Source organism: Ailuropoda melanoleuca, chromosome 10 (genome assembly GCF_002007445.2).
Source record: "Ailuropoda melanoleuca isolate Jingjing chromosome 10, ASM200744v2, whole genome shotgun sequence".
Classification (NCBI taxonomy): Eukaryota; Metazoa; Chordata; class Mammalia; order Carnivora; family Ursidae; genus Ailuropoda; species Ailuropoda melanoleuca.
In genome coordinates this window covers 16,160,906-16,172,493 of record NC_048227.1, presented here as the reverse complement: position 1 = coordinate 16,172,493, position 11,588 = coordinate 16,160,906, and the positions used below count along the sequence as shown (strand labels likewise).

General features: G+C 55.7%; 2 protein-coding genes across 6 annotated transcripts in view; both read left to right on the top strand.

Moving 5' to 3' along the window:
- The first annotated feature begins 3,899 nt into the window (after nt 1-3,899).
- Nucleotides 3,900-9,082, top strand: PRR14 (proline rich 14). 5 transcript variants are annotated; one of them, XM_034670116.1, is made up of 12 exons: nt 3,900-4,047; nt 4,880-4,951; nt 5,076-5,244; nt 5,835-5,956; nt 6,029-6,218; nt 6,449-6,492; nt 6,696-6,805; nt 7,107-7,695; nt 8,028-8,097; nt 8,178-8,269; nt 8,548-8,619; nt 8,710-9,082. In XM_034670116.1, the coding sequence occupies exons 2-12, from the start codon at nt 4,929-4,931 to the stop codon at nt 8,987-8,989; spliced, it is 1,761 nt and encodes a 586-aa protein (XP_034526007.1). In that variant the 5' UTR covers nt 3,900-4,047; nt 4,880-4,928; the 3' UTR covers nt 8,990-9,082. The 5 variants fall into 5 exon arrangements, with proteins under 5 accessions (XP_034526007.1, XP_034526005.1, XP_034526009.1 ...); XM_034670114.1 differs by having other exon boundaries at nt 3,900-4,087; XM_034670117.1 differs by lacking the exon at nt 3,900-4,047 and adding an exon at nt 4,214-4,406.
- A 405-nt stretch (nt 9,083-9,487) lies between these two features.
- The window catches only part of FBRS (fibrosin), a 13,614-nt gene continuing 11,513 nt past the window's right edge, over nt 9,488-11,588 (top strand). The window contains exon 1 of the mRNA XM_034669554.1: nt 9,488-9,512. Within this exon, the coding sequence (XP_034525445.1) occupies nt 9,488-9,512 (25 nt within the window). The remainder of the gene's footprint in view (nt 9,513-11,588) is intronic.

The following is an 11,588-nucleotide window of genomic DNA, read 5'->3' as shown; positions in this document are numbered from 1 at the left end:
CTCTCCCACTCCCCCTGCTTGTGTTCCCTCTCTCGCTGGCTGTCTCTATCTCTGTCGCATAAATAAATAAAATCTTTAAAAAAAAACCTTAAAAAAAAAGAATTATCCCCTATAACAGGGAAGTAGAGAAATGAGGGATTGGCATGTGTGTTAGTTTCCCAGGGCTGCCGTAACAAGTTACACAAACTGGGTGCCTTAGGACAACACAAGTCTATTCTCTCATGGTTCCGGAGACTGGAAATCCGAAATCAAGGCATTGGCAGTGCCATACTCCCTCTGAGATCCTAGGTAGTAACCTCCCTTGCCTCTTCCCGGCTTCTGATGATTGTTAGCAATCTCAGGCGTTCCTCAGTTTGGAGATGCATCACTCCAGTTTCTGCCTCTGTTGCCACATGTCATCTTCCTGTGTCTCTGTGCACGTCTTCATATGGCGTTCTCCTTTGTATCTGTGTCCAGATTTCCCTCTTCATATAAGGACACCAGTCACTGGATTAAGATCTACCTTAATCCAGTCATGACCTCACCTATATCCTCAAAGAATCTATTTCCAAATAAGGTCACAGTTACAGGAACTGGGGGTTAGGATTCGAACATATACTTGAGGCGGGGGAACACAATCCTGCCCCCTACAGATAATAGGAAGTAAAGATTCTAAAGAATGCAGGAGTAGCAGATGTAAGAAGTCACTACCTCAGCTGGGGATACAGCGCCCAAGGAATAGCCTCTACCTGGGCCTCCCTGGGGTGAGATCCAGAAGTTTTTGGAGACAGCACAGAAGTCGCTGGGGTGCCACCTCTGGTGGAACTTGCTGGAAATCTTCCCTCTGGGATGCCAGGGAAAACTGTTCACAGGAAGACGTCTCAGAGGCACTCCACCACAAAACCGTCCAAGGAATATACTGGGGGAGCTGCTGGCCATTGGGCACTGCTGGCCACTCGGCCCAGCATGAGCCTGGCACTGGAAAAGCTGCCCGCACTTCAGAAGCTGGGAGCTGGGGACCCGCTTGTCCCGCAGAGGCCTGCCAATAGGGCTCACTGGAACCAGGAAGCAAACCCCTTTTTTTTCTTCAGTGGCTCCCCAGCTGTCTACGGACACATTTAATATGATGCCAGTTGGCAAAGAAAATCTAGTCAAAGGGCTCAGATCCCTTTCCACAGAGGAGGCAAGAAGAATGAATCAAGCTGAGAGGTAATAAACTGGTAACTGGCATAGCGACATACTATTGTTTCAGATATTAATGGACAGCTCCCTTCACCCTTCTTGATTGTCTATTTTCCTCAATCTTCTCCCCTCCTCTGACATCCTGACCACAAGCCCTATCACTTTACCATTCAGTTCTTTTAAACTTGACACCTTCCTATCATCTCTCCCTCAAAAAAAAAAAAAAAAAAAAAAAAAAAAGACAAATATAGTACCGGTGGCAGGCGGCTCTCTAACTGGGGAAGTGTTGTTAGACCAGAGGCAGGACCAGCTTTCTCAGGCCAGCACAAATTCTCGCAACTCATAGTAGCTGACCAGAGTGGAAAGCCCCTGGAGGTGGGTCTTGAAAGCTCCTCTCCTGGGGAATTAAATTGATCGGGAATTGCTAACACCCGGCTGGGACAAGTCCTTTAAGGGGCAGAGGGCTGAAGCTGCGGGAAGGAGCACAGCCGATGGCAATTTTGTATACAGGGACGGAAACTCCAGCCTCCTGGGGGCAAGCGCCTGTCTATCCCCGGGCACAGCATGTAGGAAGCGTTGAAATCTTGTTCAATGGTTGATACCAACCAGAACAGCAACCCAAACTCAAAGCTTCCTGTCACCTTTCAGGTTCTTAGCAAAGGAGCTGACCATCCCACCCCTCCCAACACCCTGCAGCCACAATCCAACCCAACCCACTCCACCCTGGCTGATCTGGAGCTCAGCCTAGAGGCTTCCGTGGACAAAGGTACTGAGCCGAGGTGGCTTGAGGGCCAGAAGGGATAGAGTACCGAGAGAAAGAAGAGATAGTCTTACCATCCATATTTTACTGTAGCCCAGACTTAATTTATCAGGCAAATTCAGATGTGTCTTTTCATTTGATCTTGATCTTCCAAGTCTATTTTGAGATAGGCATGACAGAGTTTAATGTTCCCATTTTACAAGTGAGGCCACTGAGGCCGGAACAGTAAAGCAGAAGAGAGGCCCAGCGTCTAAAACGGCCCAGAGTTTCTGGAGAATGATGCAGCCATGTGTCAACCTCCAGCCACATCACCTGCCCCGTTGGAAGCTATGTGGGGCCTCTTGCCACTGGATCAGCGCACGTTGGCCATGCCCTAGAGTGTGTACACGGGTTGTGGGTAAAGTAAGAGTTGTTGAAATGGTCGTCACAAAGAAGGCAGAGGTGAGACCACGAGGCTAGTAGGCTCACCATTACTGGCCTGGGCTTAGGGCCAAGACTCCCCAGTCTAGATTAGATTCCAATTTGATGAAATCCGGCATGCCAATTTAGGGTCTTAGAGCTACACCCTCCCTACCAGATTCTCGGCCCAGGCCCTGGCCCTTTCTTTAGGCTACTTCCTTTGTCCTGGGTGTTGACTTCTTTAGGAGACCCAGAGAATCAAAACTGATCAGGCATGCTCTGCCCTTGAAAGCTTTTCTAAAAGCCCTGGGGCTTAGGAAGCACCTGTTTAAGCAGAGAAGTGAGAGCCTGCAGAGGGGCTCTCAACTCACCAAGGTTGAGAAGGTTCTCCAAGCACTCACAGCTGGAAGCATCACCATACTCCTAAGGAACACCTTCAGGCACCATACAGCCAGCTGGGATCCAGGGGAGAGAGAACACCTCTGGAGTTGGCTGTAGTCCTGAAGAGCTATCTGGATGAGTCCTTGCTTTCAGAGTTGGGGAGTCTTCACTTTCCACACCAGCTCTTACTCATTTTGCTCTTTCCATATCATCCTGTGTCATTACTTTTATCTCTAAGTCCCAGGAGGGAGAATTATGCTGGGCTGGATACTCTGCACCTTCATCTCAGACCCAGGATTCTAGGTTTCAGGCTTGCTTGTTCCACCAAGAAAATAAGATCAGAGAATTCTGGGGAAGGAGAACTAGTGGAAGCGCGGGCTCTGGTTTAGCGGTGAGGGTGCCTTCACAGGGCAAGAAGTTTGTGCATGCTCACTTCCTCCCCACCAGCAGCTCAGCTCCAGGTAAAGGTTTTATGATAACAGCCTCTCAAGCAGCGGGATTCCATCCCCGATCACTTAATACTAAATTCTACCGCTGCTACCGCTGCTACCACTCCTACCACTACTACTACTATTCCTAAGGACTGTTTTCCCTTGAAACAGGGTTCGTGGGGGCCCGGAACAGAGAGGACAGCTGCCGGACACCACCGAGCACGCCAAGGTCGTTACTGGTCCCCTGCAATGACGCCCCTATACTGAGCCCTCGGCTCGAACCACACAAACCCCCACACCTCTAGGAAGAATGTCAACGCCCCAGCCTTCACCCAGTTTTGGCTCAGCCCAGTCTCTCCGGGACGTCGCGCAAACACAGGAGCCGGAGGTGGCACTATCCCCAGTCTCTGGCTCCTAGTCCCGCCCCCAAATTTTCTCAGCGACTTGGGGACCGCTTGAGGATTCCCAGAGGGTACCGGAACCGCCCTCAATGAGGCCTCTCTAGGAAATTGGGAATTTCACATGTCGTTAGTATTCAGTTCACGTTTATTGGCCTAAGAACTAAAGAACCGGAAGATGCCCTTAAAAAATGTGGCGGCACTCTATTCACTACAGCTGCCTCAGTAAGTCAAGAAACTTGCCCTAGTCTTCAGCCACTGACTGGCCTTCAGAAAATGACACCATCCGGGCAACTTCGGTTCATCGAGGACAGAGCTACCTGCCCTCAAGTATAATGGCGGCGCTGCCCAATTTGGCTTCTTGCCCCTAGGGAAGATGGCTGCCAGGTGGCTTCACTTAGTTTCTCACCACCCCGGAAGACGGGGACCGGCGATTGGGCGGTGCCCGAGTGCTCGGAGAAGAAGGCTCTCGGCGGTTGGGCAGTGCTAGCTAAGGCTGGTTTTAAGGGAGCCGGAGGTAGGAGCCGTCGAAGACCCGGGATCCGCGGGAGGCGGCGGTGAGCGGCGCGCGGGGGAGGGCACCGAGCGGCTGGAGAGAGGGCGGGAGGAGGGAGGGAAAGAAACATTTGAACCTTCTGGTCCCGGGCTGGGGAGAACGCTGGGCGGGGAGCCGGGGAGGGGGGAAGGAGGGGGTCTGTGGGCGGGACCTCCCGGGATTGGAGTGAAGGGGATATCTGCTTGACAGTGGATCCCCGGGGATCCGGACTGGGTTCGTGATGCTCAAGCTCGGGCGGCCCTGTCTGAGTGGAGCTTTGCGGAGCGCAAACTCACAGGGAGAGGAGGATCCTCGCGGCGTCTGATTGGAGGAACCGCGCTGTAGGATTCTTTCCGCAGGGATCCAGTCTAGGGGATCTGGTGGGGCGGGGGGGACCGTCGGTGTGTGGGAGTATTGCTTCGGAGTTCTTGACCACTCGCTGGCAGTGGATGAGGATTGCAGAGGGATCCGGCGGAAAGTGAGCCTCCCAGGACCGGGATCCCAGCTGATCCCGGAGATTTCAGGGCGGATTCTGCAGGGACAAAGGCCCCAGAAGCTCGGGCCGTGGGAGAACATGGGCCACTGCAATCCAGGTTCTCCCGGCAAGTGCCAGTCAGGGGGCGGGTGATACACTGATCTCGGGAGACGGCAGCGGGAAGACACCCGCTCCGGGCGGCCAGCCGGGGGCGCCCTTTCACGCCCCAGGGCTTCGGCCCGTGGGCTACCGGGAGCCGCGGGCGGACCATGAAGGGCGGAGCCCCAGGGGAGGGGCTGGCCCTCACTCCCCGCTCCCCCGCTCCCCCCCCCATCCCAGGCTGCAGCCTGGGATCCCCCAGGGACTCCCCGGAGCCGCCGCTTCCCCCATGGACTTGCCCGGGGACTCCAGGTGAGAGCGCACCCCGCCCGCCTGTCTTGAGCACGGGAAACGGGGAGCCTGGCGGCCGTACCGGGGAAACCACAGAGCCAACGACAGGCTCAGACGACCGTCCTCTGCTTCTCTCATCCTCCAGCCCACCTGGCCGGCCACGTCTTTGCCGCCAGCCCTTGGCTCGAGCATTATGGGGAGCCAGGAGCCCCAAACGGCCGAGACTGCAGTCTCTAGCTGCCCCTTCACCTTTGGAAAAGGCCTCTCGGCGGGTTTTGGCTGTGGTGCTGGAAGATGTTATGGCTACCCACACGGTGAGCCCCCTGAACTGAGAGGCCCCTTCTTTAGTACTAAAGTCTGACCAGATCACTAGTGAGGATACTGGGATCCAAATACCTCATTCTCACACCCATTGCGAGGCAGCCTCCCTAATGCTAGAGTTCTACTTGGCTCTCACTTAATCCAACCTAGATTTGGGCAGGGTCTCTAGTGCCTGTTCCCCACCGTCAACCCTGTTGGGCTGGAACCACATCTCTACAACTCTTAAGTATGAGAAACCCTTGCTTTCTTCCCAGCCCAACGTCTAGGCTACTCTTGGGAAGCAGGCTGAGGTCTTTGGCTCCATTGCACAGGTTAGAAAAACAGGCCCCAAACAGGGCAGTGACTCACCCGATGTCACTCCTTTTCATTTCTCCAAACAGCCTGGGTGAAATTTCTGCAGCTCAGGACACTAGTATCTCGCCCTGGAACTGATTACGTTCAACTCACTTCTTTGGGTTCTTGAGTGAATTCTACCCACAATCTCTGTCACTTTTGTGGCATATGGCACTGTTAGGCTCAGGGAGGCCCTGTCCAGTCTGGTCTCATTTCATTACCTTGCTCTTGACATTTCCTCCTCAATTAGGTTCCCCTGGTCCCCCAAGAAGAGACCGCCACCCCACAGCACCGCAGCAACCGGCGGGATTCTGTCCACAGCCAGCCACCTGCCTCGCCACCCCGACAGGCCACGTGGTCCTCACAGACCAGGTGAGCGTGGCGAGTTGGAGGGTAAACTAGGGGCACACCTGAGCCCCTCTGATCTTCCTGTTTCCTCGCTAGGCCTCCCGACCCACTGCACTTATGCCGAGAGCCCTTGAGCCGCATCCACCGGCCCTCTTCTACCCTGAGGCCGCGATCAAGGACAACCCCTGGCCCAGAGGAGGGCCCTTCACGAAAGGTGGACTGGGCCCCCCAGCCCACTCTGGTGGTGATGCTAGAAGACATTGCCAGCCCAAGACCCCTAGCTGAGGTATGAGAATTTTGGGAAAGGATGTCAGGGGTTCAGCTGGGATGGGTTTCGCTCAGAGCAAGGAGAACAGCGTTTTAGATGGATGACGCTGAGGAAAGACCTAGATGAAAAAGTCTTTGGTGTGAACCCTGGCAGGCTTCTGGACGCTTGAGAGAGTCAGAATGTGGGGAGCTACGGAGGCCATAGGGGGCTCCCCTGCCTCCCCCAAAATATCCTTTGTTTACATCCAGGGCTTTGCTGGTGAGACTCCCAACTTCCTCATCCCAGCGAGAAGGTGAGAGGGCTGGGGAAGGGATTATCAAAATGTCCAGGCAGCAATTGTTACCCCGGCAGCTAGAGATAAGGGCATCAGAATTTACTTGTCCAACCCTTCCATGTAGCACCTTCAGAAGCCTTAAGGGACGGGGGAGGTGCTGGCTCAGGGGGGATCCGAACCTGGAAGCCCCCTCAGCCTTTACTTTGCCCCTTCACCCCCAGAGCCGAGCCTATGACGATTGTTCACCAGTCAGTGCCTCCGTCCAGGGCCTTGGATCCCCCATTCCAGCCCTCTGCTCTGTCTGAAGACCCTCCAGTGACCCCACCGCCAGGTAAGGCCTCAGAGGGATGAGATATAGGGCTCTGGAAAATCCTGGCTGAGCTTAAAAGTATCGGGGCAGAGGCGGGGGTGAGGCTTAACTCCCTCCCTGGGGGGACTCTGGTGTGTGAAGTTGGGGTATAGACTTCAGAGGCCTGACATTCAACTCCTAAATTTAGGGCTTAGTATTTTAGGTGTGGGCTTATACTTCTGCGGGCAGAGCTTAGCGTTTGGGAGAGGAGCCGAGGCTACCGAAGTAGGGCTTAGACACTTGCCGCCGAGGAATGCCCACCTGAGCCTCTCCTTTTCCTCAGCCCCGGATCCTGTACTGGAGCCCCCATCGATCCCACCGCCGGCCAGCCTTTTACGCCCCCGCCTCAGTCCCTGGGGCTTGGCTCCCCTCTTCCGTTCCGTCCGCTCCAAGCTGGAGAGCTTTGCTGACATCTTCCTCACGCCCAACAAAGCCCCACGGCCCCCACCCCCATCACCCCCCATGAAGCTGGAGTTGAAGATTGCCATCTCAGAGGCCGAGCAGTCTGGGGCTACTGAGGACACTGCGTCTGTCAGTCCCCGGCCCCCTATCCGCCAGTGGCGGGCCCAAGACCACAGTCCCCCAGCACCTCTCTCTAAGCCCTCTCTGGGCCGAAGCCACTCCTGCCCTGATCTGGGGCCCCCTGGCCCAGATTCCTGCGCCTGGCCCCCTGCTCCACACCCCCCAAGCCGGTCACGGCCCCGGCGGCACACTGTGGGTGGTGGGGAGATGGCCCGAGCCCCACCGCCCCCTCGACCCTGTCTCCGGAAAGAGGTCTTCCCTCTTGGAGGAGTGGGAGGCTCTCCTCCCCTTGTCACATCTTGCTCGTCCACCGCAGCTTCTTCCTCCTTCTCTGAACCTGCAGAACCCAGGTAGTGCTCTCGATCAAACTTTTTTTTTTTATGATTTTATTTATTTGTTTGAGAGAGAGCGAGCATATGCACAAGTTGGGGGGGCAGAGGGAGAGGCAGGCTCCCCGCTGAGCAGGGAGCCCAATGTGGGGCTTGATTCCAGGACCCTGGGATCATGACCTGAGCCGAAGTAAGACAACTAACTGACTGAGCCCCCCAGGTGCCCCTCAATAAACCCTTCTTAAAGCCCTGGCACAGTCTGGGCTCAGCCTCCTTCCCTATTATCCAGTGGGCAGGAGATGGGGATATTGCTATAAACGTAATTTTCCCCTGAGCCTTGACCTTTTCTGCAGGTTGGGTTCAGCCAAGATGAAGGAGCCAAGGGCCTCAGAGGACCAGGTGCTTTCAGACCCTGAGACCAAGGTAGGAGTACAGACGGGGGGATGAGACCAGTGGGAGCCTGAGGCCATGCTGCACCCTTATCCTCTGCCCTGTTTTTGCAGACCATGGGGAAGGTTTCTCGATTCCGAATACGCAGGACACCAGCCCGTCCTCAGCTAAACCTTACACCAATGGGGCTGCCTCGACCAATCAGGTGAGTGGTTCATTGTACATGGAGCTGCCGTGGCCAAACAGGTGTAGGCACAGGTCCCCTGAAGTGTGGCTTTGCCTGCTGTCAGGGAACACAATCCAGCTTGGAGGAGTCAGTTTGGTCTGGACATGGTTTGCACTTAGACCTATCCGTCTGCCTTAGGCAGCACTCCTGGCCCTAGTATGTCCCAGAAACTAACATACAGACCAGGCCTTGCTTATCCTTTTTTCCAGGATACAATAGCCCTGGGTTTTTCAATGGCCTGTGCTCTTTGCTCCCAGGTTGAACAAGAAGGAGTTCAGCTTAGAAGAAATTTATACCAACAAGAATTATCAGTTGCCTACAACCAGGAGGTGAGAAACTTTGAAGGCTTGGGGGTGATAGAGGGAAGGCTGGAGCCAGGGGCTACGCTGGTAACCAGCACCCCTCCCTGCCTGGTCCAGGACCTTTGAGACCATCTTCGAGGAACCCCGGGAGCGCAACGGGACTTTGATTTTCACCAGCTCAAAGAAGCTTCGGCGGGCTGTAGAGTTTCGGGACAGCAGCCTTCCTCGATCCCGGCGGCCATCTCGTGGGGTCCGGGCTGCAGCTGGCAGGACCCTTACCCCGAGCCTGGCCCCCAGCCCAGATGTGGGACCTCTGCTGCAACAGCGGCTGGAGGAGCTGGACGCCTCACTCCTCGAGGAGGAGGAAGTGGATAGGGAGCGGCCCCATCGGACCTAGGAGCTCCAACTGTTTGTCCATCCGTCCTGAAGCATCTGAGGCAGTTATATATTTTTCTTTATATTTCTAGTAAAGTTTTCGATATGTTTCTGATCCTTTTGTATGTCTCTAGCTGAGTTTGAGATTGATTGACGGTACTGGCTGATGTTTCTACTTTGGCCCCCCGGAAGACTGGGAAATGGGGGAGGTCCCAGGGAAGGCAATGAGGATTGGATACAGGGAAGAAGTGGGGAATAGTCATCGGACATACTTCCTTGATTTGAGAATTGTCCTGTGTGGAGGGATACTTTGGAACCTGCTCCAGAAGATACTGTGACCCTGGACCCTGGTGAGGGTTCTCTAAATTCACTTACATCAAGGAGGCTGAGGGACCCAGAGTGGACTAAGGCCTTGATCAAGATGGCCCTGAATTCCTCCTAAATGCAGGCCAGGATTTGCTTCTGGATTCAAGAAATAAAAGTAATCAGCTGTAATTGAGCACCTACAACAATCTGTCATATGTACTTGACTTGCACAGAGCACCGTGAGAGGGAATTCATCCATTTTACACATAAGAAAGCGAATTGAGGGGCGCCTGGCTGGCCCAGTTGGTGGAGCATGCAACTCTTGATCTCAGGGTGTCATGAGTTCGAGCTCCAGGTTGGGTGTAGAGGTTACTTTTTAAAAAAGAAAGAAAGCTGAGTGCCTAATATGATGTCCTCATTAAAACGGTAACCCAGGCAACCAGAGGCCAGAAGTGGCGTCCTCCATCTTTCCAAACTTAGAGGCAGAATAGAGCAGTGGCTAAGAGCACAGACTGTGTGTGGAGTCAAGCTTGAGTCCAAATCCTGTGTAGGGAACTAAATATGCATCAATTCCCCTCCCCCTCAGTACAATGGGGTTGATAGCAGTACCTTCCTAAAAGAATTCTTACTGCCAAATGAGTTAACATGTGAGAAAAGTGGCCGGCGCACGAACGCAAGGTGTTTTTCCTTATTAGCACGCGGACACCACCAGCCGGCACTCTCGCATTGAAGGGAGCGATAACGGGACGCGGTTTCCTTCTCAGCGCGTCTGGCGCTCGCAAGGCACGCCGCGTGCTCGGGCCACCCAGCACCGCGGGGGATCCCGCTAAGCTGCCAGCCGCTGGACAGTCTCACCACGCGCGTGCGCGAGAAGCCAGGCGGCCTGTGGGCTAAGCCAAGCGCCGGAAAGGGGGAGACGACGTAACTGGCAGTCGAGAGGGACCTTCCGCGGCCGCACGCCGCCCAGCGGCCAACCGCCCCCTAGGACTCGCGCACTACATCACGACTCCTAGTCTTGACGCCGTCTGAAGACGGGCCAATGAACAGAGAGCAGGAAGAGGCGGGGTCACCTGGGGGACCGCCCCAAGCGCCTACTTCTAACCAGTCGAGTCACAAGACCTGATGAAGGGCGGGGCTAATCTGACGTATACCCAATCCAAGATTTGAGGGCGGTTACATATTACTCACTCCCCGGAGTTTGACTCCGCCCTCCGCCTTGTCGTACACTTCTCAACCTATCAACGACTAAGCTTGTGGAGGGGTGAGGGGAAGGGGGCGGAGAGTGGGAGGAGGCCGAGAGAGGAAGGAGGCGTAGGCTGAGGAGGAAGAGGGAGGAGGGGCAGGGAAGTCCTGGCGGAGAAGAGGCCCAAGACGCCACAGGAGACAACAGGAGGGTGCGCTGGAGCTCCCCCGCCTCCCAACGGCCGTTCCGGATCCCTTACGGCGCAAGTCAGGCAGAGACGGAGGAAAGGAGGAAGAGACTTTTATGTCGGCAGACAGAGAAGCTCTACCCGTCACCGTTGCCTCACATCCGGGGCTTTGGAGGGCTGGCCCCGCGGCCCCGCCCCCCCCAGCCTTTCATGGCGACCGGAGGCGGAGGCTGGAAGAGCCGGGCCTGGAGGAGGCCCCTTTAAATCTCCTTAAAGGGGTGGCCGCTGAACTCGGCAGACTACATCGGCAACCTTAAAGGGGAAGCCATCGAACAGAAGCTGACAAACTGAGAACTGTGCTGTTGGGAGATCTGGAGCGAGTGTGGATTCTCACCTCCTTTTCTGCCCCACGCAAGAAGTTCTTTAAACTCAGCTTAAAGGGGAAGTGGCCGCTTGTGGGGGACCAGAAGCTTAACTCCCGAGCCCTTAAAGGGGCGGCCTGCTGTTTGGAGGACCCTGGACTCCTTAAAGGGGTGGCCTCTTTTAGCCGGAGGACTTGAGACACTTTTAAAGGGGAGGTCTGCGTTTCGGGGCGAGCTTTCGGTCCCTTTTAAAGGGGTGGCCCTTCCTCTTCCTCGGGGAGACTTGTCTCGACCCCTGGCAGGGGGCGGCCACCGCACTAGGCCGGCTGGACACCATCGGGTCGTCTTAAAGGGGTCAGGGGCTGGACAACTTGAGGCCTCGCCTTAAAGGGACGGCCGCCCCGTTTTCGCCGTCTCGGCCCCGCCGGCCCCACAGGGGGGGCCCTCGGGCTTGTCGCCCCGGGGGCGGCGCCGGCTCCCCGGGCCTTGGCCTTGGGGCAAGCTCGGGGCCAGCAGATTCTGCTTTAAAGGGGAAGCCGTGGCCTTTTCGTCCCTGTGCAGCCGCCAGCGCCGCGCCTGCGAA